This window comes from Theobroma cacao, chromosome 1, assembly GCF_000208745.1.
Source record: "Theobroma cacao cultivar B97-61/B2 chromosome 1, Criollo_cocoa_genome_V2, whole genome shotgun sequence".
Classification (NCBI taxonomy): Eukaryota; Viridiplantae; Streptophyta; class Magnoliopsida; order Malvales; family Malvaceae; genus Theobroma; species Theobroma cacao.
In genome coordinates, this window is record NC_030850.1 from 36,335,713 (window position 1) to 36,351,936 (window position 16,224).

General features: G+C 34.7%; 1 protein-coding gene across 3 annotated transcripts; it reads left to right on the forward strand.

The window, feature by feature from the left end:
• On the forward strand, positions 16–16,034 carry LOC18614482 (glycine--tRNA ligase, chloroplastic/mitochondrial 2). 3 transcript variants are annotated; one of them, XM_018123276.1, is made up of 36 exons: positions 16–327; positions 451–501; positions 624–691; positions 1,588–1,669; positions 1,789–1,852; positions 2,658–2,713; positions 2,881–2,958; positions 3,109–3,183; positions 3,275–3,345; positions 3,583–3,699; positions 3,802–3,903; positions 4,253–4,379; positions 5,781–5,864; positions 6,098–6,184; positions 6,714–6,815; positions 6,992–7,055; positions 8,342–8,397; positions 8,581–8,652; positions 8,900–8,982; positions 9,070–9,118; positions 9,482–9,544; positions 9,699–9,788; positions 9,864–9,950; positions 10,221–10,292; positions 10,397–10,455; positions 10,712–10,805; positions 11,129–11,347; positions 11,475–11,569; positions 12,683–12,773; positions 12,849–12,953; positions 13,123–13,161; positions 13,374–13,463; positions 14,031–14,132; positions 14,426–14,507; positions 14,648–14,733; positions 15,694–16,034. In XM_018123276.1, exons 1-36 carry the CDS (start codon positions 73–75, stop codon positions 15,790–15,792), a joined length of 3,216 nt encoding a protein of 1,071 aa, XP_017978765.1. In that variant the 5' UTR covers positions 16–72; the 3' UTR covers positions 15,793–16,034. The 3 variants fall into 3 exon arrangements, with proteins under 3 accessions (XP_017978765.1, XP_017978760.1, XP_017978770.1); XM_018123271.1 differs by having other exon boundaries at positions 3,110–3,183; positions 3,262–3,345; XM_018123281.1 differs by lacking the exons at positions 16–327; positions 451–501; positions 624–691; positions 1,588–1,669 and having other exon boundaries at positions 1,835–1,852; positions 3,110–3,183.

The window sequence follows — 16,224 nt, forward strand, 5'->3', positions numbered from 1 at the left end:
CATAGTATCCCTTCCCGGTTTCTTGATAGCTGAAGGCTGAACCCAAGCCTCAAAATACACACAGCCAGAGCCATGGCTATCCTCACCTTCCCCTTAGTCATCTCCTTTCTCAAGCCTCACGCTTCCCACCTCTCTCTCCTGCGACTAGCCAAGCCGAATGCTATCCCTCTCAAGGCTCCACCGTCGTTGAGCCGCCGCTGCTTCAGTCGAACAACCGCCTTTGCGGTGAACACTTCTTCAATTCAACAAAATTCCTCCACAAACGCCAGCGACGAGCCACAGAAAGCTTCAGTTCTCACATTCCAGCAGGCTATTCAAAGACTCCAGGTTTCAAGAGCGACTACATTTCTTTTTGACTAATTCTTTACACTGTTATTCTTAGTATTACACTTTATTGTTTCAAATTATTTATTGGCGACGAAAATCAGTGTAATGGTTGCTAATTTGCAGGACTATTGGGCGTCGGTTGGATGCGCAGTGATGCAATGCAGCAACACGGAGGTAATTGTTTTTACGATTTGTTTTCTTCTACTTTTCTTTTTGGCGGAAAATTTTGTCCACTGAGTTTTAGATTCATGTCAATTTGCAGTTTGTTTCATTAAGGTTTTGTTTGTAATAATCAGGTTGGAGCCGGGACTATGAATCCATTAACATACTTAAGAGTTCTTGGTCCAGAACCATGGAATGTTGCGTAAGTATACTGATTGAAGCAAGTTTCTATAAGTTAAAATAATTTCTTATACATTTTAATAATTCTTTTTGTTTCTGAGTCTGTCTTTGATGATTATTTGTTGAGAACACTTTTCTTTGTGTGCTTTATTTACGAGCTTAAATATAATGGGGGAGGCTCAATGCGTCAATGGATATTTCAATTTCTGGTTGTTTGGCCTGTGTTGCATGGACTTTCATCCATTTTCAATTATGTTTCCTTCTGGTTATTTATTTTGGTGTCATGATTTTTTTTTTCCCCTTATGCACAATCATTCATGAGATTTTTTCATGCTTACTAGTGATGGAAAATGCAAATTTTTCAGAAGCTTCTCTGATTAGCTTATTTAGTATGCTATCACACTGCATTAGAACTTTTGTTGAAATCATTAAAGGTGCGAGAAAGCATTTTAAAAATTGCTTGATAGTTCCTAATCTGGAGTTGTTGGAACTTTGGGAATTTTAATAAGAACAGAAATTAAATGTATATCATCATGCTGGTGGCTAGCTTAGTCTTGATTCTTATATGCATATATATTACCATTGGCTAATTCACTGGTGGTATGCCTTCAACCTTTGGTTATTGCAACTATTATATTAATCCTTGTATTATCAAAAGTATTTAAATGTGAGGAACTTACACAATGGCTTTGAGAAGCTTATTAGAAGAGTTTGTTTAGAAAAAAAAGTCCTCATAGAAGTTTCTTATTGTAGAAAAAGGTGATTGCTTCTTTGTGAAATTTTAATTGCAAGAAAATTTTTTTGAAAGAAATCATCTATAGTTAATTTCTTGTTCAGATTCTGCATGACTTCTATCAATTTGTTGTCATACAGATAATATTTATTGGCTGATTGATAATTTGGAGTTCTTTATCAAAGGTATGTGGAGCCTAGCATCCGGCCAGATGATAGTCGTTATGGGGAAAATCCTAACAGGCTCCAACGCCACACTCAATTTCAGGTCTGTACAATTTATTGAATAGTTTGTGTTTGTGATTTTTTAATGATTTTTTGAGCTTCTTTTGCAGTCATTTTTCATTTTCCTTTTCCTTTTTCCTACCTTTCCTTGAGTGATTTCAGGTTATACTAAAGCCTGATCCAGGAAATTCACAAGACCTCTTTATTCGTAGTCTTTCAGCATTAGGTATTTGGTTGTCCTTCTTTTCTTCACATCTTGATATACATTGTTTCATTCTATGTAAATGTTTGTTCCTACTTGTAAGTTGCTAGTTGCCATAATTCTTTAATGTTGCCTTTCTTTTATTAATCTTGTAGTTTGTGCTAAACTTATACATGCTGCTTATCTTTATGGAACCTGAATCTGGTTTGTAAGATAGCTTCCTCCTTGTATAGCCTAATGATTGGACTGAAAATAATGAAATAGTTATCTTTTATGTTCTGATAAGCTGACAATTTCGTCAACTTTGAGCTTTGGCACATTAACTAGATTTTTGCTTAGATGCATTTGAACTGTGCACATGTAACATGCGGACCATTTTTATAATGTAAAAGTGAATTTCCTTGGAAGCTTTGCTCTATCTTTTATGTCATGCACTTGTGGAGGTGTTTGCAGTTTCTAATAATTTTGTGTCTCCAAGATACCAACCAATTGCTGTTAAACATCAATCATTTCTTAATTTTTTTTTACTATATACTTGCTACATTGTCAAGAGCATCCTCTAACTTTTGATAAATTAATTGGTTTAATGATACTCAAAGTTAGGCACCATTTTCTCTCCTTTCACATTAAGGGGTCTAGGACTTAAAGCTTATAATATAATTTTTATTGGTCTTTGATCATCCTCCTTAGTTCTTATTTAAGGAATCAAATGGTTTATAGTTGAATAAATTATTTTTGACTTGATGGATACAACATTTAATTTGATCATGAATGTTCTATATAATTGTGTTCCATTAGTTATTTTACATTATGCTTGTGCGTGTAACAGGTATTAATGTTAGTGAACATGATATACGATTTGTGGAGGACAATTGGGAGAGCCCGGTAATATAATCTATTTTCATGTTGGTTTTTTTATGTGTTTGTATGTCTTTCAGTCTGTATAGTTTTATGTAATTTTGTAAAGCCAGCTTGCCTCCTAATTTTTGGCACATTAAAACCATGATATATTTACATCACTTTGCTGTTAATGACCTCACACATGCTTACAGGTACTTGGTGCATGGGGTTTGGGCTGGGAAATCTGGATGGATGGGATGGAGATCACACAATTCACCTACTTCCAGCAGGTTTGTCTTTGACATCTACTTCTTGAAATGTATTTTTTTTCCTTTGAAAGTTGCAGCTCTCACTCTCAGACTGCATTATGTAATTTTCTTCTGATTGTTAAAAGTTATCTGAATTTCATTAGCATTTTCTTCTCTCTCTCTCCCCCTCAGGCTGGAAGTCTTCAGTTGTCACCGATATCTGTTGAAATCACATATGGCCTTGAGCGTATACTTATGTTGCTTCAGGTGAATTTCATAACATTATTCATCTTTCTTCTCGTCTGCTTTATTATTATTTTTTTAATCTGCCTGAAGTTACTTCAGGTTTGATTTTCAGGGTGTTGATCATTTCAAGAAAATTCAGTATGCTGATGGGATCACATATGGGGAGCTTTTCTTGGAAAATGAGTAAATTCTTTTACCTTTTTCTTTTCATAATATGTGTACTTTTTTAGCTTGAAGAGTTGTGTTGCATGGTTCATAGCTTGAAGCACATTGATTCTCCTGAGAAACCCAGGTTTAGATTGTCTTGTTTAATTTATTCCATAGTGTTCATCAGTGTCAGCAGCCTAAAACTTGAAAAATGCTTTCTTCTTTCTGTTTATGTGAAATGAAAATAAATTTTTTATTGAATTGTTCTTTCAGGAAGGAGATGAGTGCTTATTATTTAGAACATGCCAGTGTTCACCATATTCAAAAACATTTTGATTTTTTTGAGGAAGAAGCTCGTTCCTTACTTGCTTCAGGACTGGCAATTCCTGCGTACGTTTAATTATGTTTCAATTTCCCTTCAATTAGTTATATTCCTAGTTTTTACCTTGTTTACTTTCTTATTAAGTTAACATTTTCTCATTACCATTCTAGGTATGACCAACTTCTGAAAACGTCTCATGCTTTTAATATCTTAGACTCTAGAGGCTTTGTTGGGGTAACAGAGCGTGCTCGTTATTTCAGTCGCATGCGCAGGTGAGGTTTCTTTTCTAGCTTATATCAATTTTTACACATTGGATACTAATGAGATAGCAGTGACCATTTTAAGACCAGGAAAATATTGAGAGCCATAGGATTTTTTTCCGTACACTTTCAGCCCTGAAGAAGAAGGCCCAGTATGTGAAACCTTTGAAAGGACATTCTATATTTATATTTACCTAGCAAAATTTGCAACAGGCATGGGCTGCATAGTTGATAGATGATCAAGTGTACACAAGTTCTATTCCCTCCTTGAACAAAAAAAACTGCTCTGTCCAATTAATTGTTTTTCCTTATTGTTATGGTCCCACATCTCTCATGGTGCTTGACATTGTTGATTTATCAGTTTAGCTCGTCAATGTGCCCAACTCTGGTTAAAGACACGAGAATCTCTAGGACATCCTTTGGGTGTTGTTTCTGAATCTGTCGATCATGTATGTCCTAAAGAGGTTCTGGAGGCAGCAGCCAAAAAGGTTAGTCTAATTATGTCAAATAATTAAAATAAAATTTTTTCTGCTTTCTTTCATCACTTCTCTTATTTGTGGCACTTCGTAGGCTATTCAGAGCTTGCTTGTAATTAATTCTTATATCTTTTTCTTTATGGGCTTTCCAATTTTTTGTAGCTATATTGGTTCCTATATCCTTGCCAACTATAACATTTTTGAGTTAGTTGAGCCAATCCTCTTATACCTTTTGTTAAGGAAAATTAAATAAAAAGTATCTGTGTAATTATGATATATAATGACCAATCATATATCAAATATATTATCTTATCCAAGAAAATTCGTTAGACCCCTTTTTGCAAACAAATTTAGGAAGTTCAAATTTTGTAAAGATGAATAGAAAGGCTCATATTAAAGGAATGCTGTAAATATTTTAGGAAAGTTGTCCTTGCTCAGCAAGCCTATCATAGTGCTGTTGTAGCTTGTTCTTTTGGGTACACCAACAATTGGTATTTAGTAGTTCTGTTACACTAATATATGTTTGGCTTCAACCTTCTGTTACATGTCCCTATGGAAAGGATGATGTCTAGTCTTTCATGTGTAATAAGTAGGACCACCCCAGTGAACTGGTGCGTAGAGTGCTAGTGGTTGGGTACATGCTACAGGTGATGCCTTCTTGTTCCAACCTTTTACAAAGTTGGAGGTTGAGGCTGGAGGCTTTATGTTTAATGGAGGCATTTTATGTTTAATTGGTCTTAGCTTAATCTAAAGATGTCTTCTGTAAACAAACACACAGGTAGAGATGCACAATACAGGTTCATGCATTTCATATATGTTCTCCCATTTTTAATTTATGTTTTCAAGCACAATTCTCTTCACATTCTTCTACTCTGCACCTCTCTACATAAGATGTTTTGGACTACCGCCACCTTTGGTGTTTTATATTATTTATTTTCGGTACAAACCTTTGGTCTTTTAGGAAAATAGTGTTTGTCTGAACACTTTTGTCTCACCTAACGTGCCAATAAATTTGACTGTAATATCTAATGTATTAATTAGTTGACTTACCCATGAATTGGTAGACTCCACCTTTGAATTTGTCCAATAACTACATGCCATGTCGGGGAGTACAAATATTTGGGAGAAAATAGTGGGGCAAGTAGCGTGACTCGGTCTTTTATTTCTCTGTAGTTGTCCCTCAGCTGTATGGTCCTCTCTAGTTGAAATTGTTTTAAGTTGTTCCAGTACATTCCTTTATCCAACTATAGCTTTTCATATCGAAAATTCTATTATATGCTACTTCACCAGTTTCTTTAAGGTTCTACGTCTTTTGAATGTTGATTATCTTATATCTAAATTTAAACCTCAATGTTTCTACACTTTTTTTCACCTTTATCAATATCTTTTGTTTATCTTAATTATGTTTTATAGGTGCATCATGATCCAAGATTATTTGTTCTTGAAATTGGGACTGAAGAGATGCCACCTCATGATGTAGTTAACGCAAGCCAGCAGGTATGATTAATTTTTTGTGACGCATGAGTCTTTGTCTTTTTGATATGTTGTTAACTCAATTTAAATTTTACTGGCCATTTTATATAATTCCTCCTGAAGCTTAAGGAAATGCATTTAACATATTGCATCACTGACTTTTTAATTTCCTTGTACAATTCTGGATTGATGGTTGTTTCTTTTAATGTTGTTGACTGAAGCCTTCTTATATAACATTCTGATTCTGGTCATTGCAGCTTAAAGATTTAATGTCTGAGCTGCTGGAGAAACAGAGGTTGAACCATGGTGGCATACAGGCTTTTGCAACTCCTCGCAGACTAGTGGTATAGCTATGGATTTTACCCAATTTTGCTCACTGTTGACAGTTTCTTACTATTATTATTATTATTATTATTATTATAAAGCAAGCAGTTTCTTATTTTAAATGTGTCTTTAAGTAATATCTGACTGTTTAGAGAATACTGCTTCTTAAGAAGTTTGGTGGGGTGAACCTTGAACTGTGGTTTGTACTTTATAGTCCTGAAAGAGCATAAGCAGCCAATTATGTGATTATCTATTATCATAATTGGTAACCCCATTGCTTATAGCACTGTAATCAATGTGTTAGAATCCTATATGATAATTGATTCAAGGCATTCTTCATGTGGAAAAAGCTTAAGTGTACCATAAAGATGCATTTGTCAGAATTGTCCAATGTTTATTGTGATGCATTATTGAGATGCTAGATATATACTTTTTATAATGTTTTCTATTTTGTAGTGCAAGGTCCTGTCATTACCTGCTTGTGCTCCATGTAGATTCCTCAATATTTTTATATTAGTGAAATAATCCAAGTTTGTGTTGCCATTTCAGATATCTGTTGAGAGTCTTTGTCCTAGGCAAACAGAGAATGAGGTTGAGGTTCGGGGGCCTCCTGTTTTGAAAGCCTTTGACCAACAAGGAAATCCTACAAAGGTTTTGGTTCCCTTCTAATTTTGCTTTGCTAAATGTTTTTCAGCTTGTTTTGTCTAGTGATATTGGCAGTTAGGCTGTACAACTCCAGTAGTAAAGAGTTTGGCAGTTGCATAGGAGTTTTATATTTCTCCTTTCTATTGTGTTTCTACCCATATGAGATTTGTTATTTACTGCAGGCTGCTGAGGGTTTTTGCCGCAGATATGCTGTTCCATTGGACTCCTTGTTCAGAAAGGTTGATGGTGAGTCAGTTTTGATTCATGCACAACATTTGAGTGTCATTATTCTGTGCTTTATCTATTTCCTAGGTAAACTTATTTAATTTAACCCATTACAATCATGATAAAACCATCAAATAGGAAGGAAAATAATAGGCATTGCATATTTCCTCACCAACATTCATTGTGATCTCCAAAGTTCTGTGTCATGTTTAATAATTCATGTTGGTTTTCCTAGAGATTTTATTGAAAAAATAATGTTGCTTATATTGTTTGGTGAAGCTTAAATATGTATCTTACATTCTCAGTGTTCTAATTCTACAAATTCATGGCAATTGATTTGTACCTACTTGGCATAAATTCTTGTGCTAGAGTTACTTTACCAATGAGGATGAATTTATTACATCCCAAGGTACATTCTGCACTTTAGTACAGTCCATGCCATACATAAGTCGACCAAATTATCACAGAATATCTTTAGTACAGTTCCATTGCATATTGTAGCACATTTAGATAGCATCTATGCATTTTGCTTTATCTGTTGGCCTATCAAATACCTGATCATCTTCCATTCTTATGGAAGAGGATTTGGTTGTATGTAAACCTAATCTTTGTTTAGGCATCAGTGTGTCAGTTTTGATTCATGCACAACATTTGAGTGTCATTATTCTGTGCTTTATCTATTTCCTAGGTAAACTTATTTAATTTAACCCATTACAATCATGATAAAACCATCAAATAGGAAGGAAAATAATAGGCATTGCATATTTCCTCATCAACATTCATTGTGATCTCCAAAGTTCTGTGTCATGTTTAATAATTCATGTTGGTTTTCCTAGAGATTTTATTGAAAAAATAATGTTGCTTATATTGTTTGGTGAAGCTTAAATATGTATCTTACATTCTCAGTGTTCTAATTCTACAAATTCATAGCAATTGATTTGTACCTACTTGGCATAAATTCTTGTGCTAGAGTTACTTTACCAATGAGGATGAATTTATTACATCCCAAGGTGTACATTCTGCACTTTAGTACAGTCCATGCCATACATAAGTCGACCAAATTATCACAGAATATCTTTAGTACAGTTCCATTGCATATTGTAGCACATTTAGATAGCATCTATGCATTTTGCTTTATCTGTTGGCCTATCAAATACCTGATCATCTTCCATTCTTATGGAAGAGGATTTGGTTGTATATAAACCTAATCTTTGTTTAGGCATCAGTGTGTCCCATCGTTGGGCAAAAAAATTTGATCATGAGTTCTTAATAATTCTTGCTCTATTCTTAAAGTAAATGCTTTGCAGGGAAAACAGAGTATGTGTATGCTCGTGTCAAAGAATCTGCTCGAGTTGCTTTGAAGGTTCGAATTTTGTTCTCTCTGTCTCTCTCTCTTACTTGCCGTATTAGAGATTTTTATCACCATGTGTGTTCCTTTGTTTATTATGATCTTTTCATTTATATCTTTTGAACTACCTCATGCTTACCAGGTCATCTCTGGCATCTTGAGTTATTTCTCATTGTGACCTTCTATTATATATGTTAGGTTTTATCTGAAGAGTTGCCTGGAATCCTTGCTAAGATATCTTTCCCAAAGTCAATGCGTTGGAATTCCCAGGTATTTGCTGTTCATTCTTTTTTTCTCCTTTTATTTTCATGTCTATGTGAGTAGTGGATATTCTATTTGAGGGTTGGCTTTTTCTTCTCTTATTAACTCTTTGTACATTTATTTGAACCATATTCTGTGGATAATATAATGTGGTTATGCTTACCAGTTTAGAATTATCTAAAAAAAAATGTAATGTTTTCTATATTTTCTCGTTTATAAAAAAAACAATTCTTTTCCCCTTGCTTTCTTAATGTAGATCATGTTCAGCAGACCTATTCGTTGGATTATGTCCCTCCATGGAGATGCAGTAGTTCCGTTTACGTTTGCTGGGATTTTGAGGTCACTGTTATTATGTATTGCCCCCTATCCTTTTTACTCATAGCTAATTGTTATTTTCTACTTACCATTTTCATTTTTGATATGTAGTGGAAACTTATCTTTTGGTCTTCGTAATACTTCAGCGGCTACTGTTATGGTATGTATGGAAAGTTGTTTATTGTTTCATCCAGCTTCTTCTGCGTTTTATATGAAGTATTGGAAGATTATTTTAATCATTGTGGTATCTCTTAAGTATTATGATGAAATTATGAAATCAGTCAGTGACCTTCTCATATGATTATTTGATCTAACTGATTTTGTTTTACTGTGGTTTACAAATGCCATTAATTTACCATAAGTAAGCAACTGAACTTAATCATTCGTTTTGAAGTGCTTATGGAAAACTCATTCAACAGCTGCTTAACTTTATTGGACATTAGAGAACACTTCTTGCACTTGCATTTGCGTCACTTCTTTTTTGGATGTATATTTGGTTGTAGCTCTGAAATGCTTTCTGCAGGTAGAAAGTGCAGAATCTTATCCTACTATAATGAAAAATGCTGGAATCGGTATTGAAATTGAGGTATCACGAAGTCATTTGTTGCACTTTACTTTCTTTCAGGACTTCCTTTTTTTTCCTATTTTTTCTTTGTCAGGATTTTATTTAATTATATAAACTTTTCTTTTCTTTCTTCTTGGACTTTAAAGGTGAACTGAATGTGTTATTCTATTGACAGGATAGAAAGAAGATAATTTTGGATCACTCAAATTTATTAGCAAAAAGTGTGAATGGGAACGTTGTTATTCAGGAAAGCTTGCTCAGTGAGGTAATTGCTGGAGGTAGCAGTTGCTGCTCTTTTTGCTGAATTCTGTTGCAATGAAGCTTGCTCTTAACGTTCCAGGTTGTAAATCTTGTTGAGGCACCTGTTCCAGTGCTTGGAAAGTTTAAAGAGTCCTTCTTGGAGCTTCCAGACGATCTTTTAACTATGGTAAGCAGTTGAGAGTTTCCTTGTGTAGTTGTGTGGCTAAATTTGCATGTGAAGTTTTTAGGTTATACAATGGGAATTTTAAAGCTTTTGAAGCAGTTGAGAGCTTCCTTTTATCTGTTGTATGGTTATTGGTTAAAGGTTGTACATCTTACAAGGCTCTTTGAGTTAGCTGAGTGATCCTAGTGCATCTTAAATTTTCAGTCCCATATATTATCTTGGCATTAGTGTAATTCATTTATATGTATTAATGCTATGCACCAAAAAATGCAGGTTATGCAGAAGCACCAAAAGTATTTTGCCATTACTGATGATAATGGAAAGCTGTTGCCCTACTTCATTGCAGTAAGACTTGCTTTTTGAGTAAAGTTTTGTGACTCAGTTGTTTGCTCTTGATGGTCTTGTTGAATGTTTAGAAAGTCATCAGGTAACCTTGGGGTTTCTTTTAGGTGGCAAATGGAGCAATCAATGAGATGGTGGTGAGAAAAGGAAATGAAGCTGTTCTCAGGTTAACTTATTTGTTACTCCTTGTTCATAGAAAATGACAATATTAACAACCCCTAGTTTAGTTCCTCCACTAAAAGTTCAAAAATAAAAGCTAGCTGAGAAATGATGTTTGACCAAAGATATCCCACCAGTAATTGTCATTTTGCTTGTTCACCTATTGGCTGGTGCTAGACTTTCTCTTAGCAAAATATCTTTTACATCTTTGTTGATCTTTGATAAAATATAAAAATGAACAAAATTACCATTTGTTCGTGCAGGGCTCGCTATGAAGATGCTAAATTTTTCTATGAGCTGGATACACGTAAAAAATTTGTGGATTTTCGTCATCAATTAAAAGGAATTCTTTTTCATGTAAGTTATTTTCTTTCTGCATGTATCTTGCGAAGTATAGTTGCTAGAATTTTTAGGTGATGTCTATAGTTTCTTCATCAAATTTGAACTCAGAATATCAATTTTTCCTTATCTGTTACCATTAATAGGCAAAGACTTATTGATATCAAAGGATAATATGAACTGAAAGTAATGAACCATGTTATCCCTGATGAATTGATACTATCCTGCATCTTAGATATCTGTTTGTCTTTCTCTCTCTAAGGATAAGAGTGGGGCTGGGCTGTGTGCGTATAAGGGTTTAAAATATAATAACCTTACTCTTTGGCAATATGAAATGACAGGAGAAATTAGGAACAATGCTGGACAAGATGATGCGAGTCGAAAACATGGTTTTCAAACTAAGCATGTACTTGGGCGTTAAAGAAGATATGCTTCAGATTATTAAGGAGGCAGCATCACTTGCTATGTCAGATCTTGCTACTGCTGTTGTCACTGAATTCACTCCGCTCTCTGGCATAATGGCCCGTCATTATGCTCTTAGAGATGGCTATTCAGAGCAGGTTGTTTAAGCCACCGTTAATTGTTTGCTTTTTTTCTCATCTCTTTCTATAATTTTACTGCTCAATTTCTGTGCTCTCTATTCCTGTTGTCAGTTAACTAAGCATCTTTTTTGTTTTTTGGTAATAGACTGCTGAGGCCTTGTTAGAGATCACACTTCCTAGGTTTTCTGGAGATTTGCTTCCAAAAAGTGATGTGGGAATAGTTCTGGCAATAGCTGACAAGTAAAGTTCTATTCATGTGATTATTACCCTTGTTTACACTCATTATTTGCTGCATGCATATTAGAAACATAGCTAATTGACTTAGTGAATGCATGCCATGAAGGAACAATTTCACTATTATAAATATTGATAGTCAAGGGTAGGGTTAATGACTCTGAGCTTAAAATTTCTGTCATCTTGCAATAGATAGTTGCAGATCAAACCTGCTTTATGGGGGAAGGGAATTGGCTGATGCAATATATAAATATGTGAAACAAAAATTCTGAGCGAGAAGGGTTATTTGATCCTTGTCTCAATGTTTATATGGTATTTGTTTATATGGAGTCCTTACCACACTCCTCTGTTTTGCCATGGAAGCCGGAATGTTCAAGGGCAATTGTCTGTAATTTTGTTGGAGCATCCCTCTCTCAATGTTTATATGGTATTTGTTTATATGGAGTCCTTATCACATTCCTCTGTTTTGCCATGCAAGCTGGAATGTTCAAGGGCAGTAGTCTGTAATTGCTTTGGAGCTTTTAATGGTCTGAAGAGGCTAAAGCGAATTAATGAAACTTAAGCAAATGGTGTTGCATGAAGTGGATGCAACTATGACTAGAGCCAATGCTATTGCTTTTGTCAGCACTATACTTTTACTGTTGCTCAAAGACAATGACTCCTAATAATGAAAGTATATAACCTTTGTAAATATAGAAGTGATTAGCTTTTTTAACTTTCTTCATTTTAGATTTCATGATAACAGAAAAGGGCTAAAATTGTGGCTTACCCCTAGTGCCTAACACCCTATAATAATTTTAACACAACAGTAAACAATCTCTAAATAGCATAGGATATGATGAATTCCGGGTTATCCCTACTGGTTCCTGTAGCTTAGAAAACACGTGTTCTTGATATCAAAAAGCCAATAGCACCACCACATCTCCAAAATCTCATTCCTTGTCTCTTTCATCTTCCACAGATACGGGAAAATTGTACTGTCCTTATCAGTCTATCTTCTCTTTTGTAGATATGAGTTCATATGAAAATATTGCCATTCTTTCTGCATACTCATTTATATGGAGTGGAATTCTCTGCTTATTGTGCTTTCAAGGTGAATATCTATATTTTTTTTTCCAGACTAGATAGCCTTGTTGGCTTATTTGCTGCTGGCTGTCAGCCTAGCTCTACTAATGATCCATTTGGCCTACGAAGAATCTCTTATGGCCTAGTAAGTGTATGATCAGGTTGACTCTTTTAAGGCTTTATTTATTAGACTATTATAATGTTAACTTGTTAATTGCAGGTCCAGATATTAGTGGAAAAGAATCAAAATATGGATTTGAAACATGCTTTGGAACTTGCTGCTGATAATCAACCCATTAAAGTTGATGCAACCACAATAGAGGATGTAAGAAGCATGTTCTTTTGTGTCACAACAAAATGTCATTTTACTTCCTCTGTAGTGGTTCCAAGTCTACTGACGTGACTGTACATAATTCTAAATATATCATGTGCTGTTAAGTCATAGAAATCTATCTATGGTGCAGAATTTAATCCTTTATCGTTTCTTTTTCCAGGTACATCAATTTGTTACACGGAGATTGGAGCAATATCTGGTGTGTATAATCTTTTTCCATTAAAGATTTTTTTTTTTTGTTTCTTTTGTGGAATGCTTTAAAATTTAGTGAACAGAAGAGTAAGGATGATATTTAGTCAGACTATTTGTTTCACCCTTACATTGTGTTTTATTCTGTGCTTTGTGGAGGTTATGAATATTATCAGTGCCATTGGGGAATTTTATGCAGATAGGCTGTCTTTCTGGCTGCAGGTTGATAAGGGAATAAGTCCAGAAGTGGTTCGTTCCACCCTTGCAGAGCGTGCAAACTTGCCTTTTCTGGCTGCTAAAACAGCATGTAAAGTAAGTGCATTTGGTTGCTATTCGTCTTAGGTATTCATCTCTCAACAATGGCCATATCTATTCATGATAGTTTTGTCAGAAATGGAATTTCCTTATTGATGGTCTTCGACTCATAACTGACACTATATCCTGGGCCATGGTAGAAAGTATATCTTGGTGAGTTAACTGACTGAAAAGCACCCAAGAAATGTTTGTGTCAACACCGAAAGGGATTGCCTCAATTATGAAGAGAGTTATTAGTGGATGCAAAAGGCCTGTGATTGTTTAGGCAATAATCTCACTACCCTGTTTCTGGATTTTAGAAATCTTGGAGGATGCATGTCTGCAGTGATGGATATTTTCTATTTGGAATGTTTTATGGTTGAGTCTCATGCATTTTTGTATTTTTTTTTTCTTGCTTTGCTACGGAGCTGCTGAATGTTTTGTTTTCAAGAGGGTTTTTCTTTGGCATGTTTAGATAAAAGATTAATAGTCCCCCCTCCCCCCTCTTCTTTTACTTTTCATTTCTCATCAATTTCCAGTATCCTCAAATGATATATGATAGCATATAACAATAAATGAATGCAGATGGAAGCCTTGTCAAAAGGCAATCTTTTCCCCAAGGTTGTAGAAGCATATTCTCGTCCAACTAGAATTGTCCGTGGAAAGGATGTGGATGCTGATATGGAGGTACTATTACTCCCTTTGGTACTAAAGAAGTACCCAGTAGCTTGATATTTGAGCATTTAGCTCTTACCCTTCTGTTTGATAGTGAACTCTGTATTAAGATCTTTGACTGAAAGCTGAAAATGTTGTTCTTTAAGTCTTGGTAAGATTTCTGGTTAGTTTAGAATGTCATTTTCTTTGTTGGACATTGATTGAGATATGAAAAATTGTCATAATCTTTGATTGATTATAGAGATGCATCACTTGCAAAATCCTGGAATCTCTTTCTCATGGTGTTTTGGTTTTAATCTTATTAGGTGGATGATGCTGCATTCGAAACAAATGAAGAGAGAGCTTTATGGGACACTTTATTGTCTGTTAAAAACAAAATTCACCCCGGTATATCCTCAGTTTATTACCAGTCTGCTGGTGCCTGTTGAGTTATTATCTTCTGTAGGAAAAATGGCACTCTGATTTAATTTGTTTGATTAACACTTTTCTCCGACTAACCCTGAAATCTAACTTTTCTGATTATGCAGGTGTTGAGGTTGATGATTTCATTGAAATATCGTCAGAGCTTGTACAACCCCTTGAGGATTTTTTTAATCAAGTATTTGTGATGGTGGTATGTTGTCTTTGCATCTTACTCACATCTTTAATAATTTATGGCTCATTTACAAAACTAATTAATTTATTAATCACCTTGTTTAACTTAGTTTCATGAACTTGTTTGTAAGCTTGTTTAATGGGACTAAAAGACGAAAGAACTTTTTTTTTTTTATAAGCCAAAATATTGTATTAATAATTAGGTGGTTATCAAACAATAGCTAACCCACCAACAGGGAAGAACAAATCGAAACAGTTGAAAATCAAACCACCCTGTACTTACAACACCAAAACGGAAAGAACAAGTGACTCTCACACCCCTTTCAATTCAACCCACAATCAACTTCACCTCCAAAATGCATACCACAACAAGACCTCATAAAATCCACTGTTCAGAACACAAAAAACATCCTTTAAATCAGTAGAAAGCCAAAACAACCAGACAAAATATAAATCCAACATGACACGCATCATCTTCAAATAAATCCAGACACCAACAAGAAACAACAGGGGACAACTTTAATAGACAAAAGAACTATTTTAAATGATCTGAAAATGACTTTTCTTATTATTGGCCAGTACGCTTTTGTGTTATTTACTCTTATCAGTCTTAGGTATATTTTGTGATTTTAACTTTCGAATTCTTTAATGGTATTTCAAATGACGATTTGGAGTTTTATTTTGCTTTATTATATATAATACGTTTCCTTTAAAAGTGTAAGCTTTATACACAAATTCAAGGCAAACTGTTAAATGAAGCTCATTTTCTTTAAACTTGAACAAGTGTGAGCCTAGGGTGCTTGATCAAGATCAGCTCCGTTACGGTCTTGGAGCACAAACTTGAGGAATGTGTAGAGCTTGTTTCAATTTCAACATTGTATCAAATCAATTAGTTTTCTTTTTATATTTGAATTGTACAAGTTCTTCTTCGGCTCCATCCCAATCAAAAATGATTTACTAGCATGACTTCTATGTGCAGGAAGATGAAACAATTAGAAAGAACAGGCTTTCTTTGCTTAAGAAAATTGCAGACCTTCCAAAAGGTGTGGCAGACTTTTCAGTTTTGCCTCGATTCTAAATTTTGACAGCCAAAATACTTTCCACATTCATTAAACATCAGGTGGGTAAAAAGAGGAAAATTATCGCGGATTTAATATTTTTGATGTTGCTTTGTATAGAAAAATAGGCAAAGCTTGTAATTTTATGTAATTCTATGCTATTTATGCAATTTACAAATGCAAAATAATTAAAAATAAGGCAATCCACTTCTTATTCCAGGGAAAAAAAAAGGAAAGAGAAGGGTTTGCCAAGTTCATGTCATGATTTTTGTGTACTCATTTTCCCTTCCTAACTCTTCCTCTTCCACTTCCTCTTCCTCTACCTGCCGCTGTTGCTGCCATGGAATAGTTCTGTCTGATGAATGGACCCAACTTCAGGTAGGACTTCATTTTCTGTTTCATTGCTTCTGAATGTCATCTTTCACCCGTTTTGCTAACTACTAGTACTATGT